This window comes from Sus scrofa, chromosome X, assembly GCF_054392235.1.
Source record: "Sus scrofa isolate SSC_HxYL_T2T_F1_AM1 chromosome X, Sscrofa_HxYL_maternal_Yorkshire_Landrace_v2.0, whole genome shotgun sequence".
Taxonomy (NCBI): domain Eukaryota; kingdom Metazoa; phylum Chordata; class Mammalia; order Artiodactyla; family Suidae; genus Sus; species Sus scrofa.
Genome location: NC_139401.1, coordinates 12,888,364 through 12,911,064, shown reverse-complemented (window position 1 = coordinate 12,911,064; position 22,701 = coordinate 12,888,364). Strand labels below are relative to the sequence as shown.

The 22,701-nt window shown below is 44.7% G+C and overlaps 1 protein-coding gene across 26 annotated transcripts in view; it reads right to left on the bottom strand.

The window, feature by feature from the left end:
• FRMPD4 (FERM and PDZ domain containing 4) overlaps window positions 1-22,701 on the bottom strand; it is a 919,679-nt gene that overhangs the window by 182,918 nt on the left and 714,060 nt on the right. For all 26 annotated transcript variants that reach the window (XM_085007332.1, XM_085007337.1, XM_085007339.1 and 23 more), the window contains one exon: window positions 11,177-11,293. In XM_085007332.1, the coding sequence (XP_084863458.1) occupies window positions 11,177-11,293 (117 nt within the window). The remainder of the gene's footprint in view (window positions 1-11,176; window positions 11,294-22,701) is intronic.

Genomic DNA, 22,701 nt, shown 5'->3' with positions numbered 1-22,701 from the left:
GAAATACAGGCTTTGGAGTTCCTGTTGTGGTGCAGCAGAAAAATCTGACTAGGAACCATGACGTTGCAAGTTTGATTCCTGGCCTTGTTCAGTGGGTTAAGAATCCAGCATTGCCGTGAGCTGTGGTGTGGGTCACAGACACGACTTGGATCTGGCATTGTTGTGGCTGTGGTGTAGGCGCAGGGCTGTAGCTCCAATTTGACCCCCAGCCTGGGAATCTCCATATGCTGTAGGTGTAGCCATAAAAAGAAAATAAAAAGGTAATATAGGCTTTATCTGTTGTGCCTGAGTTTTGGTAGTGAAATTTCTCTAACAGTAAGTTAAGGAGAAATAATTTCTGCTCACCTTCCTGTATATCAGCATCTTTCCTAACAATGTACTGAATATAATGCTTCGGAAAAAGGTCTGTTCACCTAATAATCCATCCATCCACCTACTCATACATACATACGTCTCGGTATCTATTGAACACACATTTACTGACCACCTGTGGTTGCCCAGTCAATACTCTGGGCAGTACAAAGCAACTCCCACTGATCTCTTTTATCTCCTGTAGTGGCACAGTCAAGAGTCTCCAGCAATTCTTTCACTAAAACCTAATGGTATCAATATATTAAGTTCATGAATTCTTTTTTCTTTTTTCTGGGTTATTAGGAAAAAAAAGCTGTGAAAATGTGGGAAACTAAAGTTTGAACATTGAGCTAACAAAGAAGAACCAGCTGAGGAGACATGAGAAGGAAACTCCAGTGAGTTTGGATAAAAAGAAGAGGGATAGTGTCATGGAAGCCAAGAGAACAGCCTAGAACAGAACAAAAATAAACTGGGGATCTTTATGTGGGAGCTTTATAAAATTCCAAAAAGATAATGAGTAGAATTTCTTCAAAACACTATGGACGATTAACGTTTTCGAAGTACAATGGGGCTGTTTCTCTGTAGACTATTAGTATCAGCAAGTTGCTATGTAATTTTCACCTCCCTAATAATTATTTGTGCTTGCATTCAGCATTCCATTGTGCCTGGGCTTCATGTTGCTATCATTTCCTGTCTCTCCATCCCCCTCCCATGAAAGTGCTGGTTGAAGGTGGGGGTCAGGGAATCTCTCTGTATTTATTAAAATACTCTCATCATAAAAGTTCTACTTCTCTGGTGGATTTTAACAATGTTATTCCTAGAAAACCTTTTAGAGGCAGGTCATGAAGGTCAGTGCTGTACAAGAACCCTTGCTGACAACAGATACATCATAGAGCTTTCTGGCAAGAAGTAGGAAAAATGGGGCTCTGAGGTCCTTTTTAACTCCCCGCATGACTCAGAGTACAACCTCAGAAAAGTTGCTTTACCAATGCCTGCCCTAATTTCTTTCACATATAAAATAAGTGGCAGCTCCGCATTTCACAGGAGTGGGGTTTTTTGGTTTTGTTTAGTTTGTTTGGCCGCACCTATGGGACACGGAGAACCCACACCATAGCAATGACCAGAGCCACAGCAGTGACAGCACTGGATTCTTAACCCACTGAGCCACCAGGGAACTCCTCATGAGGGTTTTGAAAATTTATTAATTAGTGAATGAAGAATATGAGATGGGGTCAAATTTATGATGCTCTAGAGCAAGGTTTGGGAAAAAAAAAGAATATATTTTGGCCCTTGGGCCAAATGCACTCAGCAGACTATTTTTGTAAGTAAAGTTTTATTGGAACATAACTGTGTCCGTTTATGTACACATTTTCCATGCCTTCCTTCACACTCAATGGCAGAGCTGAATTATGTTGAGCTGCAAAAGAATCCATACGGTTTCCGAAGGCTAAAATATTTACATTTTGATCTTTTATAGAAAAGGTTTGCTGAATTGGCATAGAGAATGAAGGGCTCGGGGCGGGAGATGAGGGAAGTGTCTATCTTTGGGTGACAAAAGCCATCCTTGACAGGGCACAGAGATTGCTTTCTGAGGGAGTCAGTAGCTAGAGGCAAACTTTCCTCTTTGTTAGGCTTTTATTCAGAAGGCTACATGAGAAATGATTTTTTAAAAACTCAAGAGATAAGGTTGAGAGGTGAAGGCTGAAGGCTAATTAGTTTTGAACAGATGTAGCCATCTAAGAAACACACATGATCAAGGAATCCTGTCATATCCTCTCTTACTCGTGTTGCTGTCCTGTACTGGCCATCCACTTACTCGCAAAGTGATGATATAAAAGGCAAGGGAAAGACAGGGCAACCCGTAGTTCCTTCTCCTTTCAGCAAGCCAAAGGTAGGGAGATTTGGTAGAGCGTGCTCAGATCAAGAAGTAAAACAAAAACTACGGAGTTAGTTTTGTGCAACATTGCTACTTTTCCATTTAGCATGAAATTCATATACATGCGTAACCTACGAAACACAACTGTGTAATTTCAGCCATTTCTCATGTGATTCACATGCTCTTCTATTTGCACCTAAAAATCATATTGTACAACATGTAAGTGGTTGGTAAAACTCACGCTAATAATTTAAAATTTTACTTCTTTGTTACTTGGAATAGCATTCAATAGCAAATAGAAGACTATGACATGTTGACAGAGAGACACATAAAAAAAGGGGAAATCTTTACATTTTAGTACCTCTATGAGCACTTTGATACTGTTTTTTTTTTTTTTTTTTTGGTAAAGGGCCACACCCATGGCATGTGGAAGTTGCCAGGCTAGGGGTCGAATCAGAGCTGCATCTACTGGCCTATGCCACATGCATAGCAATATGGGATCCAAGCCACATCTGTGACCTACACCACAGCTCACGGCAATGCCGGATCCTTAACCCACTGAGCGGGTCCAGGCATTGAACCTGCATCCTCATGGATACTAGTTGGGTTCGTTACCACTGAGCCACGATGGGAATTCCTGATCCTGCTTTTTGAACAAGGGGCCTGCATTTTCATTTGGAAATGGGCACTACAAATTACAAAGCCGGGCCCTCATACTTAGCCCTATCCTTTAACGGCCAACAGATTGGAGAGTCTCTCAGTTTCCCAGCCTTCCCAGTTTGAACTACTCTCATGAAACCCGTGATCCTGCAGCAGCTGAGTGGCACAGTCTATGCCACAGCTAGGTGACACAGTTACTCTTGACTCAGACTGACTTGAGCATCCACTGGCACAAAAAAACACAGCCATTTCTCATCTTTGTGATGGAACGGAGTCTTCCCTAGAAATCAGCAATGACTCCAGCTTTGAGAAGATACAGCACAAGAGTTTGGCAGAGAGCTGCTGTTTTTGATCCCCTGGGGTCCACAGTAAGGCATTCTGTGCCCAGTCCTCTGTTCCTCTTAGGTAGCAATGCAGACAATGATGAAAAGAAACCTGCTACTGATTCCTCGTCCTCTTAAGTTCAGCCAACTTCCTTGGCAGCTACATCCACACACCCCCACTTGGCATTTGGGACAGGCCAGAATTTCCTGCCTGTGCTCCAGCCTTAGGTGATGATATCAAAATTGCTCTCTGCAAGGGCTGGCTCAATCCAGAAAGAAGAGAGGCACACACCACACAAAGGGATCAAGGGGTGGTAGGTAGCCCCAAGCTAGTATTTCAATTACAGGGTGTGATGGAAACCTGGTCATCCAGGTGCTTCTCCTTTTCACGGGTTGGCTGTCCCTGTGACTGTAAAAGGACTTCGTGACCCACCTCCTGTACATCCCCAGGAGCTACAGAGACGCTCAGGAGAAGAAAGAACCCACCCCATCCACCAGCTGAGCAGCTGTCTACAGCTCCGCCCCAATGTGCATGAGCCAACTCCTTTGTAAGCCAAGTGGCCCGAGGAACTTGGGCTAATTACAATCCCTTCAGAGACCTTGGCCTGCTGGACAAAGAAGCCCAATTTTTAGGGACCTGTCCTAGAATGATGAGCAGATTAGGTCAAGCAGCACAGTTTCAAGAACAAGTGCACGGGCAAAATGAAACAGCCTTCACTAAGGGAGAAGTCTGTCGAGCACAGCTCTTTGTGCCATATGCTAAGTTAGGTCTGGAATGATGGTGTCATTTTCAGAACCTTCCTGCTAAAGGCCTTTCCATCAGCTCTGCAAACTTACCTTCCAGCTGGGAGCAGTGATTATTAACTCAGCGGATAGGTGCTTTGTCAGATTCGAAAGAAAACAAATCTGCTCCAATGAAGGGAATAAACAGCCCCTAATGTTCAGCCTGGGAAGCTTGTGCATTGACACGGCATAATTACCTTTCATTTCATGTAATGACACTATCAGGTTTACTTTGTTCCTCCAATTCCAAAATTATAATACACCTCCCTCCCCTTGACTGGACGCTCGGGAGCCTAAGGAACACATTTACCTAAATGGCGTTTGCACTTGCAGTGAGGGAATTATTTGCCTTTTATGCAGAGTTCATTCTGTGCACTTGGAAGCAATATATTAAAGAATTCGTCGTCAAAAACACAAAAATGAGGCAAACTCCCTCTTCTCGAATACAATGCCAGTTCTCAACTCCTTGGATGTTTAAAACGTCACATACTAACACAGCAACCCACCTCAAACAGATCTCTCTTATTTCCTTTATTGGCATAACTGTTGATTCCTACAAAGAGCTTCTGCATTTTCTGAGCAGAAACAAAGGGTGACAACGTGAGGAATCTCTTGGCTTTATTCATTTGTCCTTTACTGAATATGTATTTTTAACTGGAGGCGTGATAAAGCAGGAAAATTGACACCTGCTTTAAATATGAAAATATTTACAGGGTTGGGAGAAGTACAACACAATACCCACATCCAGCTTTTTAACTTAACTCTTCTTGACTTTTTTTTTTTTTTTAATTTCTAGAGAAAGGAAACTTCAAGGGTGCTCATTGCAGAATAAGAGATTAAGGAGCTCACCTACAGAGTAACACTAAGACTCTCTAATCACGTCTTGGGGTAAAAAATCAAGAAAAAATAGCAAAGACTACCCCTAGAACTACTGAACAATGTTTGAAAATAACCAACTGCTTCTTCCTTCTTTGGGACATGTGAATTAGACTAGGGAAAGCCTGGAGGGAATACTTTGAGACCGACACTCAAGGAAAACGCAAGGCTTTGTCATTGGTGATTTTCATGATGACAGAATCCTGTCATGTTGACTTGACTATCTTTTGGTTAATAAAAAAGCAAGGATGGGGCATATAAGGAGCTTGTATTTCTTAAAATCATTTTTCTCTAGAGACAGATGAGCCAAAAGCCCATTTCACACTGACCACTGAGTTGACTGGCAGATAGCAATGGCTAAATGTCTCCCAAGTTGGGCCAAGGCCAAACTGCAAAACAAAGTGAAAGTTTCCACATCTCATTACTACGCCCCACTATTCAGCATTCAGAATTGAATTCTTCTGCATTAAGAAGACAGTGACTCGGTTTAATTGCCCACCATGGGAATTGCTGGTAGAATAATAGAATCATATGTCTTGTCCAATACGCACATGGGGCTACATCTGTAGACTCATGGGGTAAAGGTGGCCAGAAAACCAGCAGGCCAAAAAAAGGGGGGCGGGGATAAGCCTCTTAATGTTAGAGCTGGAAAAATGAGGGCATGAGGTTTGGAAATGACCCTCCAGTCTCCTCTCCCACTACCCAGCCCCACCCATCTCCCCAGACTCCAATCTGGCTTGTTTTAACCATCTATCTTGCCAGCTAGTGTTTTAATATTTAGCTTGCTCACATTTAAATGTTTTCTTCAACCTACAAAAACTGAATTTGCAGATTTATGAAGCACATTATTTTTGCATTAACTCTACCCACCCCCACAGGTAAATGAGCATGTTCTTACTCCACTTAACTCAAAAATGGAAAATCAGGAACACACAGTGCTCCCTCTTCTCTGACTATAAAACATTAAAAGAGACATTGTTTGGTTGAGAATCACTGTTGCCCTCTCTGTAGTCTCTGTAGTATAAGCCCCTTGGCAGCTGCCTGCACCCTCACCCTCATGTCCAACAGATGGGATCAACTACTTCTCTCTTTTTTTTTTTTTTTGGTCTTTTTAGGGCCTCACCCTGGCATATGGAAGTTTCCAGGCTAGGGGTCGAATTGGAGCCGTAGCTGCCGGCCTACACCACAGCCACAGCAACACCAGATCCAAGCCATGCCTGTGACCTAGACCATAGCTCACAGCAACAAAGGATCCTTAACCCACTGATGGAGGCCAGGGATCGAACCTGCATCCTCATGGATGCTAGTCAGTTCGGAATTCCAGATTAACTACTTCTTGGGGGCTTCTGCTATATCTAAAGCATAATCTTTTATTTCATTTATCACTTCCACCACACTCAAAGATCCTGGAAGGTAAAAATTAGTCATTTTGGTATCTTCATCATTTAGTGGTGCTCAATTAATGTTGAGCAGATGCATGTCAGATGCAGTGGGTTTTTTTGCACATGAACAGCCAGCCAGGCTGACCAAGTCATTTCGAAGGATCGAGTGGGAAGGGTAAGGCAGGCAAAGTGGAGCTGAGCTGAGCCGAGCATACACCAAGAGGGCTGGGTAATCCTAGTGGAGACTATCAAAGCTTAGTATGTGTTGAACTCCATGACAGAGCCCAGAAAACCAAGGCCTTTGAGTCTGATGATGTGTCACAAACAATGGTCTGACTAGTCATAGGATGTAGGGACCCCAATCCCTGGGAACCTCAGCTTTCTCTGCAAAAAGGAGATTCCTCTGTGTAACCTAACTACCTCCCAGGACAGTTGTTAAGATTAAGCAAAATCTTCTGTCTTGTAAGAATTTTCTAAAACATGGTAGTGTGACATACAGAGTTAACCAAATCAGAACACTCTGAGAGCAAAAAGAGGGGTCATTAGTCATAAAGTCAGAACTATACCAGTAAGCCAGGACCTTCCTGGGAAAACTGGTTGTATGGCCACTGGTCTATGTCTATGCATCTCTACCTCTATTCTGTCTCCATTGATATCTAAGACCTACAACTGTGTGTATCTAAATCCATCTCTATCTGTATTGTATCTATGGCATTATCTACATTCTATAACTGTATCTACATCTACATCTCCATACCTGTAACTATATCTATATCCACCTATACCTACTATTTATTGATGCTATTATTCTAAGAACCACCTCAGAGTACTTCACTTTCTTGGCTTCTCTTTTCTCTTGCCATCCATCTCTCCCTCCCTCATCCATTTCTCACCACGATGCTCTCTCTCTCCTTTGCAGTTTCTCTCTTTCCAGCTGCTTCTCCCCCTTCTGCTGTTCTGCGCGCGCTCTCTCTCTCTCTTAACTGGTAGTAATAAGGAACTGAGAAATTTTTATTGTGCATCTGTCATGTTTCTTGCACAACGTTCTCTGTTCCTCAAAAAACTATATGCATTTCTCAAAGAATACCAACAAAAAGTTGTCCTTGTGTGGCTTGGTAACCATGAGTCAACTTGGGGAAAGTCCTTTAGCATATAGAAAATGGGGTATTTAGTCCTATGAATGCAAAAAAGTGCTTTAGGGCAGCTGCCATAGCTGTTCCTTAGAATCACTTGGAGAGCTTCGGCAACTCTATTCCTAGGCTCTACCCCAGATCTAGAACTACGGACTTAAAGTTTTTGTCCCCTAAAATTCCTATGTGAAAGCTGTAACCCCCAATGTGATGATATTAGGAGGTAGGGCCTTTGGGGGGAGTAACTAGACCATGAGGGTGGAGCCTTCATAATGAGATTTCTAAGAAGAGACCCAGTGAGGTGATGTCTCTCTCTGCCATGTGACGATACAGCGAGCCAGGGAGAGGGCTCCTCACCAAGGACCCAACCACACTAGCACCAGGATCTTGGATTTCCCAGCCTCCAGAACTGTGTTTAATAAATAAATTTCTGGAGTTCCCGTCGTGGCGCAGTGGTTAACGAATCCGACTAGGAACCATGAGGTTGCGGGTTCGGTCCCTGCCCTTGCTCAGTGGGTTAACGATCCAGCGTTGCCGTGAGCTGTGGTGTAGGTTGCAGACGCGGCTCGGATCCCGCGTTGCTGTGGCTCTGGTGTAGGCCGGTGGCTACAGCTCCGATTCAACCCCTAGCCTGGGAACCTCCATATGCCGTGGGAGCGGCCCAAGAAATAGCAACAACAAAAAGACAAAAAAAAAAAAAAAAAAAAGACAAAAAAAAAATAAATAAATAAATTTCTGTGTTTAGGTCACCCAGTCTCCGGTATTTTATTACAGCAGCCCAAATGGATGGAGACTCCCAGGCATCAGGATATTTTACTGCTCCTCCAGCAATGCCAATGTGTAAGCACGGTTGAGAACCACTAGCCTGCAGACTATACAAAATCATGCAAATGTACATTAACGTGTGCATAATGGCATTGAAAGGTTTTTAACCCTGTGCCTTAGCAACTCTGTATAGAAAACAAGCTATCCAGCCCTACTCCACGTAATTGGGGAGGGGAGAGGGAAGAGGAAATGTGAACACATTTTCAACTACCCCGGGCTATACGCCGAAAGACTTGTAACAATAGAATTATCTCATTATTAACTCTGAAAATGAGAACCCTGGTTCCACCCATCACTTAGATGTAGTTTTAGCTGCATCGAACACAATTACCTGATGTGAGCTATCATTTCGATCTTAAGATTGAAAAAAAAAAAAAGAAGACAGCTAATCTCTTTCAAAGTGAGTATGCAGAAAAGTGGAAAATTAAATGCATCTGTGCTAATTACTAACCACAGATGAATGTTCAAATTGTTCTTTTCACTTCTAAAACTAATGAGTAGAGACAGAGTCCACACTGCAAACCTGGGCTCCCTGGAAACGCTGGTAATTAGAGTACCTCAATGTAACAGCCATCGCTCAGGAGGTGAGAGAGACAATCAGAATGATTCTCATTATTTATAAATCTCATGAACGACAAACAACACACACATGCAAAAGAAGGACCGCCTTTGAAACTTTAAAACAGTGTCTCTGAGATGACGGTGGAAATTCACTTTCCTAGTAAAAACCCTCCCCAGATTTGGAACAGTGACCGTGGTGACTTCGGTTTTAAAATCTGCCACTTAGTAATCAGTCCAGGTTTCTCTATTAACTTGCCGATGTGCTCTTTCATGTTGCAACGGCTGGCTGGCGGCAGGCCAGTGTAAATGTTAAACTGACACCTGGGCTGGCCCTTAAAAATGTCAATGACATTGATGGAAACGCCTATGGGCACAGCTAGGTGGGGTTCTCAAAAACTCTAACCAACAGGCCACAGTTTGGGTTTCTATCTATCCATCAAAAAGGCCTGGAATGTGCAGAACCCCCATCCAACCAGGGACAAAGAACAAGTCATTCTAAACAGAGAAGTCTGAGCCGTACCTTTATACATTCATAATCCATGTCGTCTTTTTTTTTTTTTTTTTTGGTCTTTTTGCCTTTTCTGGGGCCGCTCCCATGCAGCATATGGAGGTTCCCAGGCTAGGGGTCTAATCAGAGCTGTAGCCACCGGCCTACACCACAGCCACAGCAACATGGGATCCGAGCCGTGTCTGCAACCTGCACCACAGCTCACGGCAACGCCGGATCCTTAACCCACTGAGCAAGGGCAGGGACCGAACCCGCAACCTCACGGTTCCTAGTCAGATTCGTTAACCACTGAGCCACAACAGGAACTCCCAATCCATGTCTTTTTTAAATTACTTTCTTTGGCAGAAATTTTTTTGTATTGAGCCAAAGCATCTAGGCCACTTCAACTGTGTCAATTACATAAATTCATAACTGTGTCACAAAATAGATGGCACAACGTAATATCAAAATCCATCATCTTTCTAGCATTATGAGGGACTTGGGCAAACTATGGAAATGAATGACTCTGGGGAGTTGCCGCTGTGGCCAGCAGAAACAAATCTGACTAGTATCCATGAGGATGTGGGTTCAATTCCTGGCCTCGCTCAGTGGGTCAGGGATCTGGTGTTGCTGTGGCTGTGGCATAGGTCGGCAGTTGCAGCTCAGATTCGACCCCTTGCCTGGGAACTCCCATATGCTGCAGGTATGGCCATTAAAAAAAAAAAAAAAAAAAGAATGGATGTAAACAAACAGCTGGCCTTTCTTTACATATTAAAGCTTTCGGAGATTCTGTTCCCACTGCTGAAATGTCTACCCTGGTTTCTCTATGAGCCCACCCTCAGGAAAGCCTTAAGGAGCCAGAGGGCCACTTCTCACAGACTCCCTGGACTGGGTCACATGTAGGGGGCAACTTGAATCTTTCCAGGAGGGCCCTAGGAGGCAAGCCCCTCAGGCACAAGCTGTACAGTGAAGAGAGGTCCTCGCCCCTTGGCAGATCCAGGAAGGGGAGAGGTCTGGGCTGCAGAGACTAGGAAACTACTGCCAACTCTCGGGTGAGTTTTTTTCTGGAGCTACTTTCCAACAGTGCTAACCTAGAGCTGCTGGGCTGCTCAAAGACCAAATACTCAAAAACCAATCTTGTTACTTTGGTAAAAATGATCCCCACATCATACTGATCCCCGAGTTGCTCATCAGGCCACAGTCAGCCTCGCTGGAACGAGGAATGCAGCCTGTGATGCTGGCAGATGCTTTTCCCCTGGGCCTTCAGTCTCTGCTCACTTGCATTAGGCTCAGGCCAACCAGGCTTCCTGATTTCGAATCTCTTTCACCCGTTTCTGGGAATGAAGAATATTTGGCTTAGATTAGAGAAGAGACTAGAGGGCACTCTTGCTGTTTGGAGAGGCAATACGAGCACACGACCGTAAAAAACCAGATCACCACAGCCTCTGTGGAAAATGGTTGTGTCACTCTGGAAAAAGGTAAACATCAAAGCACTGCAGGATTCAGCAATTTCACTCCCAGCTACATACACCAAAGAACGAAAAGCAGAGACTCAAACAGGTCCTTGTACACCAATGTTCACGGAACCATTTCTAGAAGGGGTGCCAAATGATGCATCTTCACAGCAAGCTTTAGTTATTTACTAGCCTCGGACAGTAAGCACAAGTGGCCTCAGACTCAATAACGCACACTTCCACTCTGGCCCAGGAGAACCCCGCTACACTGGGAACTGCCAATCCAAGATGGCACCTGTCCAAGCACAAAGCAACCTCGGGTCATCAGATGTGGAAGGCACTTGAGTCGCAGCCTCCAAAAGTCTACAAGTCCCTCTTTGAAGTATGTTAATTTTCCTGAGTCAAGGGTCAAACCAGAGAGCACCCAAAAGCCAAAGATGGCACTGTTCGTGCGTGTGTTGAACCTACCTGATGAAGCAGTCTCGGCCATCCCGGTTGGCCATCATCTCCCAGCCATAGGGCGGCACCTGGTTCAAGCCCCAGGTCCCGGAGGGAGGCGGCCAGCCTGAAGACTTCGTCCTGTGGCTGGAAAGAAAAAGAAAAGCAAAGCATCAATACACCTGCCTCCTGAACTTTTCTCTTGAGACCAACGCCAGAAGGGGTACAGGACGCGCTCCTCTCAACTGTGGACCATCTCTTCAGCTGAGTAAATGAGCAATTCGAAAAAACAGGTTTGTGTCAGGGACTGTGCTGCGTATTTTTCTTTATAATGTCAGTGCTGGCTTTTCACAGCCGCCCTATGACGTAAGGATACTCATCTCATTTTACAGATGAGGAAGCCATGACTGCCTCACAAAGATTAAGTACCTTTCCTAAGGACACATAAGCCAGTTCTCAACAGAAGTTTGGCACACCTTCCATGACACTAGGCCTTCCTGGGACATTAGGACAGCTTGGCACACTAGTAGGTATCACACGTGAAAATAACTCCCCATTTTCAGCAATCTGAAACAAATAAGCCCAAGCCTCAGTTTGCTGGACCAAAATGCACAATTTCCACTCATAGTCATCACACTCCAGTCAAGGCGAGTCATAAACCCTCAGACAAACTCTCCATTTATGTTCCAATGAAAATCCCGCATGTTTGCTTCTGCACTTTCCAGGCTACACATTGAATGCGACTCATCAGCAAAACAAAAGGATAAGGAGAATCTTCTAGAAGCAGGGTTCTCCAAGAGCAAGAGGAAAAAGGAAGTGAGGCCATGTGACAAGCAGCATTGCACAGTAACAATCCCTAGCCAGAGGCCTGAGCCCAGTTTCGGGAGCATTGTGGAGTCCTGGCTGCTCCTCCTCTGCCCAAGACCCGAAGAAATGCTACTGTTCTCTCAGGTACACTGAAGATCCTGCAGAGCGCAGCCGTGGGAAGGAAACCGGCGATGCCATTTTAGGATCAACCAACATCCTTCCCCATTTCCTCCTGTGGATTCAGGTAAAGTTCCTCACTCTGGAGGGTGTGTTAGGTGCTCTGGGTGGTTCCAAATTGCAGATGGGAACCAACGTGTGTCGGCGGAGTCGTGAGGACACTTCCCGGGCCTCTCAGTCAGTGTCTCAATCGTGAACCGGGGAGCCCTTCATCATTAGATAGAAGCACCCAGCCCCTGCACCAGGCATAACATGCACAACCTGCACAACCGTCCGTGGCGCCCTCCAGCAGCAAACATACAAAATAGAAGTGTCAGCCTTTCTGTAAGGAGGGGAGGCTTTTCATTCCCCAGGATGCAGGCTAATTCGCCACCCCCACCCGCCACCCAGCTCACCCATCTGACCATGACCCAACACTTCTCAAAGGAAACCAGCCCATTTCCTGTAAACTTTCTGCAGAGGAACGAGTTTGCAGAATTTTAACCATCTCTGTTGCCTCTATCTTCCTTTCAGTGTTCCCACATCTTCCATAAAGTGTGGGGGGCAAACGAGCTTGCAAACTCAACACAGGTCCCACCAACTCAGAGTCCCACCACAGAGCCAATTCCTGCTTGTGGCCTTATTATAAGAAAAGACACGGCGAGGCTTTGTTCTTCTCTTCTGCACCCAAGCCAGCAGTGCCAATTTCCTCTACTGCTTGCTGGAGAGCCTGCTGCTTGCCTGCAGTGAGGGCTTTGCCCCCATTGCCTGCCCTGAGATTCTACAAAAAGCCCACCAGTGGTTCCAGAGCAGCAGAGGACATGGTTGCAAGGCTTTCTAAGGTGTGTGTGTGGGGGGCAAGAACATAAGCCCTTCAAGGTAGGAATACAGTGTATCCTGTTGCTAAAATGTTTTGCAAAACCAATGGGAAAGTAAGAGGGGACGCACAGAATATTCTGGTCAGTGAAAGGAGGCTTATGCCGAGAAGGTCACAAGTGACTCTGGATTACTAAATTCTGTCCTGTATCACAATGCTCATCTTTCCCAGAGGAGGCAAACTTATTAAAAACAAATACACTGTCCTTTCTTTTTTCATTCCTTTCATTCTTTTTCTTCCCCCTGAAATCTAAATCACTAAGACATGGAGCCTGCCTAACACAATTTACATGTAAAATACAGTGTTATAATAATGTGCTAGAGGGAGCCTGAATTTTATTATACACTACATCCTGCCCCATAAGGTATTTTCAGGAAGTAGCAAAAGAGAGTTTGGCAAGATATTTTCCAATCAAGCCTTCACCTGCAGTGCTAATACTGGAAAAAGTCACATATGCTCACTAGTTCATTCAGGGCAAGGGCTACCAGCTGATATAAAACAACTGAACAACTGGAATCAGACATGACTGTGTGTTTTTCTGTTAATACGTCGACATAAAATACACAGGTCAGAGAGGCACTTGTAGAACTTGGCCAATGAGAAGTGCCAGGAGAAAAGAAAACTAACCCTCTTTGTAAGTATCTAACTGGATGGTCTTGAGAAGAGTCGAGGTAACGCTGGAGCGATCTGGATGCTTGGTCTGCACAGTGTGATTATGGGACCTCTGTCCCCGCGACATACAGCCTTGGAAGCTGGCAGTTCACTCTCTGCTGGGAAATGCTCCGGGGAGCGCCTTGCACGGCTCCCACCTCTGTGGCTGCGCCAGTCTCTCTACCACTCCACATGGCCCCCACTACCAGGAGTGCAGAGAGCTGGCCCCCTGCAGAGCAGGAGCAGGACTAGCGCACGTCCAAGTAGAGCCCCCAGGCCATTTTGCTTCATGGCCGCCTTTGATGCAGATATTATCCCCAGCATGGACCAGATGCTGCCATGAAGATGCAATCATGTCCAGAACGCCTCGTGTCTGGCACTGACACTGACCCTGCATCCCAGGGACAGACACATGCCCTTTATTTGCCCCCTTTTCAGAAAGAGTCCCAGGCATCCTTCCCAGAGGATGAGGCCTCTTAAAATTTCTCTTTGAGTGATGTCTGTCTTGTCTTGTCCAAAGTTTCTCTTGACTCCCTCTGCGGAGGCTAAAGAGCCTCCAATGAAGTGGGAAGCCTGCGGTTCTGCTCAGCACCGATGCTGAGCAAGGGAAGCAGACTGGCCCCACCAAGGTCATGTGCAAGGACTCCTTCAGCCTAGGGCTGCCAGACTTAGCAACTAGAAACACAGGACTCCTGATGTGAATTTCACGCAAACATCAATTTTTTAGTATCAGTCTATTGCATATAATATTTGAGGAATACACTAAAATTATTCATCATTTAACTGAAAGACAAATTTAAGGGGGTAGCCTATAATTTATCTGCAAAGCCTCCCAAAATAAGCGATCACCCAGGTTCCATCAAGTTCAAAGAGACTAAAATATCATAGCCTAGAACCTTCCTGATTGGCCTTTACCTTAGAAGAAGGACTGAACAGTGCTATCAAGGAGTCTAAGCTGTGAAAAGAAGCGCCCTCTGCTCCCTGACCAGAGTCAAACCAAACAACAATCTCCTAATGTGTTCCTGGGGGTGACATGAGGATTACAAATAGTCAAAATCCAGGCTTTTAGGTATTTCCTAAATTGCACTGCCAAGAACCATCTGCCATGTTTGTTAAAGATTACCAGGTTCTAGAAATTATGATTCAGGAAGTCTGGATTAGGACTGGGGAATCCGTGAGTGAGTATGTGAGTGTGAGAATGTGTGTGTGTGTGTGTGTGTGTGTTCAAACAAGTCATTCAGAGGATTCTTCAAGAAGGGTTATCAGATTTAGCGAAAAGCAAAACAAAGTAAGAATGCCCACTTCAACTGAATTTCAAATAAGCAATGACTAGCTTTTAGTATAAGTACATACCCTACAACATTTGGAATGTATTTATACTAAAAAAGAATCATTTGCTATTTACTGAAAATTCAAATTGACCTGGGCATCCTATATTTTACCTGGCAACCATGGGGTTTGGTAAATACTTGTCTTTGCTACTCAAGGCTTGGGCTGAAGTCCAGCAGCCTGGGTTTCTCTTAAGTATTTATGGGATATGTGAAATTTGCATTTTATCAACATCCACTGGTGACTCATACATATATCCATTAAAGTTTGCTAAGCACAGCCCAGATCAGTGGCAACCAATGTGAAGCCTGGCCACATGCTGGAGTCACACGGGAGAACTTGTAAACTACGGATGAGCCACACTGAGTCAGAATATCTGGGGAAGAGGTCCAAGCATCGGCATTTGATAACCCAAGATGACCGCCCACTGCTCAAAGTAATTCTACCATTTTTTTTTTTTTTTAGCTGACTAGATAGGAGGGGAGGGTGTGATGGTCAAGAGTATGCACACTGGAGCATGAGGCTGGCCAAGTGTGGCCCCTGAACCACCAGCAGCAGCAGCAGCAGCACCACCCAGGAATGTGTTAGAAATGCAAATCCTTGGGTACCACCTAAGACCTACTAACCCTAAATTCTGGGGCTGAGGCTGACCCAGAAATTCGTGCTTAACCAGTTTCCAGGTAATGCTGGTGCCCAGTGGAATTTGAGAACCACTGAGTTACAATCAGACTCTTTCCATTCCGGGCTCTTGACAGGTATTTCTCATCACCTTGAGCAAATTACTCAACCTGTTCAAAACCCCAGGCCAGCAACTGCTCTGTGAAATGGTGGAAATAGGACCACATGTTTGGGAAAATATTAAATGCATTCTGTAAAGCTCTGAGCATGCTGCCTGGCACATATTATAGTATGTGCTATAAATTCTCTGCTAAATAAACCTCTACCTACCCCTCAAGAGAATGTAGGACTTGGAGTGGTTGGTTACGCAAGTAGAAATGGCTTCATCCCGCCTCAAAGCAGCAAAAGGGTGAAAGGCTCAGTCATCTATTTTTTTTGTCTAGTCTGGTACAAGCAGGTCAGAAATGGATGAGATCAGCAGCAGAAAAAGAAAATATCATCAAAAAAGTGGGGGGGGGGTTTGTTTGTTTCTTTTGTCTTTAAACCAGGAACCACAACCCCAGCTGTGTGTGTGGCTCCGTGGTGCTAAAGGTTGATCTCCACTTGTCCCAGGCCAGGCCTTGAGATTCCTTGCAACTCTCATGTTCTGTGACTTCAACCTGAGATCACGGCTGCCTGAACCATTTTCAAACACTTAGCTCAGCCTTAAAAATAGCGACCTACATTGACAGGGCTATTTAAGTCCCTCCAAAAACTCCCCAAGACTGACTGAACTGGTTCGCAACATTGTGTTATATTTGCAACAGATTGTAACTGGCCTGGACAAAAAGGATCTTCACATTTGATGAGAAGTAGGAGCAGCTACGAAAGGTAGAGACAAAGGTGCAGAACTGTTTATGTTGAGACGATTGGTAGAAGCATCACATAGGCACTTCCGGTGTGCATGCCTCTAAACCCTACTTGGACCAAATCCTGAAGGCAAATCTCCTCGAGAAGACAGTTTCTTAGAAACCACCTGCAGGCTGCTACGGTGACCCGAGTTTCCTTAGAAACACATCTCAGTATCAGAAAGAGGGTTGCGGAGGGGAGAAGGAATGTGAGGTCCCGCTCAAAAGTCCCAAGTCTGAGATTCAAATTCTGCCACTTCCTAGCTTTGAGACCCTGGACTCTCAATTCTTTGGGTCTTATTTTCATCACTTGTAAAACAAAACTGGTCTCACACAACGATTCCCACCCAGGAGTGATTACGCCCTCAGGACACATGTGACATCATTCAGAGACACTTGTGTTGTCACGGTGGGTATCCAGTGGTAGAGGTTGGGCAGTCATAAAACATTCGAAAAGGCACAGGACAGTCCCACCACAAAGAATGAACCAGCCCAAATGACCAGAGTGACCCTGCTTAGCTTACAGAGTTGTTGGCAAGAATAAACAAAGGGCACAATACTTGGCATATGTTGCCACCTAGTACAATTTTGTTCGGGAAAAAAAGCCTTCTCAATATTTCCACTCGGATGGATAAAGAAGATAAAGTATATACAAAGAACGAAATAATGCTGTTTGCAGCAACAAGGATGCAACTAGAGATGATCATACTAAGTGAAGTCAGATAAAGAAAGACAAATATAGTATCACTTATATGTGGAATCTAAAAATATGACACAATTGAACGTATATACCAAACAGAAACCGACTCAGAGACATAGAATACAAATTTATGGTTACCAAAAGGGGCAGGGAGGGAGAAATTAGGAGTTTCGGACTAACAGCTACACACTATTGCATATAAAATAGATAAACAACAAGGACTCACTGCATAGCACAGGAAACTATACTCAATTTTTTGTAATAACTTATACGAGAAAAGCATCTGAAAGTGAATATATATGTATAAGCTGAATCACTGTGCTGTACACTTGAAACTAATACATTATAAATCAACTATACTTCAATCTTAAAGAAACTAATTATGATAGATTTTTTTTTTTTTTTTTGCAGCATATGGAAGTTCCCAAGCTAGGGGTTGAATTGGAGCTGGAGCTGCAGCTGCCAGCCACAGCCACAGCCACGCCAGATCTGAGCCACGTCTGTAACCTACACCACAGCTCACGGCAAGGCTGGATCCCTAACCCACTGAGCAAGGTCAGGGGTGAAACCTGCATCCTCACGGATACTAGTTGGATTCTTAACCCACTGAGCCACAACGGGAACTCCGAGAAGGTATCTTTACATCAGAGATTACATAGCCACTTAATAGCTTCATGACTTTATGTGAATTGCTTGGCCTTTTGGGGTTTTAGTTTTATGTGTGAAACAGAAATAATGACATCCAGCTCCTAGTGATGCTATGCAGATAAAGGAGCTACATCAAGCCCTGCAGTGCTTGACTCATTTAGAATCGTCTCAAACAGTATGTTTTTATAAGTGGAAGTCAAAATAGCAATGGAAATAACTTTTGTGTTTGACCTAATAGTTTAAATAGCACTTCCACACACCTAATTTCTTTTGATATTCACAAGCCTGTCTCAGCATGCAGTAGAATGTTTTCTAAAGCATTAGCGTTTCCATTTTAAAGAGGAAGACACCAAGGCACAGAGAAAACGCCTAACTTGCCTCACGTCTGGTGGAGGCACCAGCTTTCCTTCAGTGGCAGGAAACAGGCACTGCAATCTTGGTGGGAGATGGTGTGGTCTGGCACGCACTGTGTTTTATTTATATAGAACATTCTGGGCACGGAAATGGGCAGAAGGGACCCAAACTCACTCAATGCAAAATGGGCCGGACTGAACCCTGAGGCTACCTGATCCAAATTCTCTATAACTTACACTGCATCATCATTAAGCGTGATTTCAATTGATGGGCTTCCTTATATACCTGGTAGGACCAGTAGCCAGGACTCAGCTGCATCCTTTGAACTTGCTGTGGAGAAATTTTCATGTCTGTTTCAGATGCGGAAAAACCTAAGCCACAGCTATTCAGTTATTCATCCCTGACACAGAATGACCCTGTTCAAATCCAATTAAATAAAAGGGGACCCAGAAGTTGATTATCTTATCTCATCGGACTCACAAAGATGATTTTCAGACTAACCCAAGTCCTAGAGTATTAATATAGTATTAAATATGGCAGTATGAGATGTAAAGCACTTTCTCATTTATTTTGCTCTAAATGGGGGCAGGGTTACAGCACCCCAAAACCTACAGCACTCCTAACTTCAGACAATATGCAAGCAGATGACCTTCAAGGCTGAAGTGCAATGCAGTTAAGGCAAAGGAAGCAGAGAGGGAGTGAGAAAAATGAACCGAAGATGGTTCTGGAGGAATTTTCAAAGCTCCAAATTTGGTGGCAGCCTTGTTCCTTTTGGGACCAAGCTGGGGGGCCCCATTGCGGGTGGAGGGGCACCTGCCCTGCAAAGTTTCCTTGTCTCCAGGAAAAAGTGAGGAACTGACTAACCCCCAAGCCTTCTGGTTCCAGTTAATCATGCAGGTGCTAGATGGATCTGTTCTGATTTGGGCGTATTCTCTCTAGGCTCTTCATCCAATCAGGCTTCACTAGAGCACTTAGAGCATCTCAATCGTATGTAAGAGGTAACAGCTTTTCAACCTCTGCCCTCTTATTCGGAGCTTCTAGGAAAAGTGCACGTAAACAAAGTTTTGTGGATAGGGTGAAAATAACATCAAGGCTATGCACACGGAACTAAGAGTCTTCTACCCACTATTTTTAAGCTTTCACTTCTGCTGTGACCAAGAGGACAGGAAAATAGACTAAAGGGGAAAATGTAGGCAATTCAAAACTATGTTAAATATTAATGTCAAGCCTCCTTGAGGTAGAAACTCAAAAATATATTCATTAAAAATCATTTCAGCCAAGCAGAAATGTATTATTAATCAAGAGTTTAACTACGGTAAAAAACCTTTGGATGTGTATTTTCATAACCAAATTTAAAACATTTTTGCTGATCATTGTCATCTGCTCGGCTGCATAATTTACCAACCCCCACAAAAAACAACTAACTGTGCGATTATACATCCGTGGGTTTCACGGCCAACCTCTCACCAGCCGGTTGAATGACCTGCTTCCTAACAAGGTACCTGGAAGAATGACCAGGGGAATTCCATCTAGGCTAGCTGGTTCTCCTTCCAGGCAACTGGCACACGAAAACTTGAGCCTCAGTCTGTCAACCATCCTGTGACAGAATCGAGACACCCTAAGAATCTGAGGCCATGTATCTAGAGTCCCCAAACATTGCCCACAGCGTGGCCATTAAATTCAGTGATACCTCTGCCTTGAATTCAATCTTTGCTTCTTGCAAAGTGCACTTGCATCTATTAGCTCACTGAATTCTCTGACTCCATGAATCTGGAAGGACAGTTGTAATTAGGCCCATATTGCACAGGAGAAAACAGATACAGACTGGCTGGGTGGGCCAAGAATGCCCGGAGAGGTGTTACCAAGCTAAACGTGGGAACACTCAGCCAGAGGTCAACACTCAGGTCCAGAGCCCCTTTCCCTGGGGTGTTGGCCCATGTGCTCATGAGCCCGCACCTGTAGCTCCCGGGTAAGAACATGATGCCAAGTAGATAAGCCACACTGGGCAGCATCTCTATCACTCTTTCTATCCCTGTTACTCAGACAAGTGTCAGCACACAGTAGCTGCTCAATGTGAACTGCACTCATAAAAGAATCAAGGTACATGATGGTCCTGGCCCAGAATCTTAGGCATTAAAACCAGAGCTCCCTGGAGCTCCTGCTGTGGTGTAACGGGATGGGCAGCATCTGGGGAGCACTGGGACCCGGGTTCAATCCCCAGCTAGCACAGTGGGTTAAGGATCCAGCGGCTTAGTTTGAGGCTGCGGATCAGATCTGACCCCCGGCCCGGGAGCTCCATATGCCATCTGGCGGCCAAAAAAAAAACCAAACCAAAACAGTGGGGCTCCCTGCCTTCAGTTGGGGGAGAAGGGAGGTAATTAACACACGTAACAAATGCTGATTGAGTACCCAGTATGTACTACATGCTGTTCGTGGTGCTTGGTATACATCAGCCAACAAAACAGAGAGTGAAAAGCAGAACCATCAACACAGCAAATAACCACCTCCCCAATCATCTGGCCCAGATCTTCTTTTCCAGCCTGGCGCCCCACTAATTTTGTATAAGAATATGCTGCTGCTTTTATACTACTGCGTCTGCATTCCCAGAACACACGTTTCCCAATATTCCTATCTCTATGTCTTTGTTCATGCTATTCCCTCCGGTAAAAACATTCTTCCCCCTACTCCAACTCCCTGGAGCTCACCACATCTGTCCAAATTTGATTCATCCTGCAAAACTCGCATCAAATGCTATCACTGCAGAAAGCAGTCCCTGAACACCCCTGCCCCCAAACGATGCCCTTGCATCCCTATACTCACGTCCCTGTAACTCTCTGCACCACTGAGGAAGCAGCTACCTTGTCTCATTATCAATGACTGTGTGAATACATGTCTTCCTAGACTGGAAGCTCTGCAGAGTTCATACCACTTTAAAAACTTTTACGTGCCGCACTTAGTTGATGCCCAAGCAGCACTTGCTTGCTAATACAGTCACTGCAGCTTGAACTCTCCTCATTACTCTTGCCATCTTGAATTGCAATGATCTCGTGTGCCTGTAATATCCCAGCGCCAACTGCGATTTCCTTAGGACAGGGCCAAGTCTCTGGGTTTAAATTCCTGGAATCCATACAGTACTAGGCAATGGCAGGTGTACAACATGGCCTCTTTGTTAACTGAGTTTTCCTGTTACACTTGGTTTACTACGGGTGATACAGCTGTACAGAAATAGGAATCTCATCACGGCTTTGGAGGCAGAACATAAATGCAGGGAAGCAATAATAGGACCTCTTGAGGTTACGTTCTGCTGCTGAGTGGCTGGGTGGATCTATGTCTAAGACGAAACGTCCAGACACAAGAATCACAGGACTCGTAGGCCTCCAATCCTCATCTCTGCCTTCAGCAATGGCCAACAAGCCCATACTCTAGGTAACTGGATCCAAAGCCACAACCACTTTTTATATCAGCATTGAGGGCGGGATGTGGCATATGGAGAGTGTTTTATAATAGCATTTGTTTGAACAAACGAATGAATGAATGAATGAACAGCAGTGGACTCTGGAGCATCCTCCAAAAGGAGCCATGTGACATTGACTAAGTGGGGCCGGGATTTCAACAGACCCTGCAGCCTGGAACAGGACCCTGCAACCCTACACTCTACAGGAACTCCCAGCCTTGGCGATCTTGAAAGCCTCTGGCTTTTATGAAGACAAACTCGCAACTCAGAGGCCCCAGCTCAAAATCAAGGCCTTTAGGAGTTCCCACTGTGCCTCAGTGGTAATGAACCCAACTAGTATCCGTGAGGACTTGGGTTTGATCCCTGGCCTCAGTCAGTGGGTTAAGGATCCTGTGTGGCTGTGCTGCAGTGTACGCCAGCAGCTGTAGCTCGGATTTGACCCTTAGCCTGGGGACCTCCATATGTTGTGGGTGTGGCCCTAAAAACACACAAAAAAATTAAAATAAATACATTAAAAAAAAAATCAAAGGGCTTTAAATCTAAAACTTTATAAATACTAAATTTGTAAGCCCTGATCAGTTTCCTTGATCAAAGGTCATTTTCATTTTGTAATTCCAGACTCTCTTAGCGGGAAATGGCTCTTCACTGATGACAAGCTCACAATCCCAACTAGGGTTAATTTTCCGACTTCTCATCTGGTAAAAATTTCAACTGTATCGAATGGTTGAGTACAACAATCATCCTTGTACTCTTCACCCAGAGCAGTGGTCCACAACAAGGGGCGACTTTGCCCCCCAGTGGACATTTGGCAATGACAGGAGACATTTTTGGTTGCCACAACTGGGGGTGGTGGTGTGCTACTGGCATCTAGTGGGAAGAGGCCAAGGATGTCACTTAACATCCTACAGTGCACAGGACGGCCCTGCAGCAAACTATGATTTGGCCCCAAATGTCAATAGCGTGGAGGCTGAGAAATCCTGACTAGGTTTATCAATTATTCATATTTTGCAACATTAGTTTTATTCCCGCTCCCTTTGCCCTTCTGTCCAATCCCTCTGCCTCTGTTCATATCTG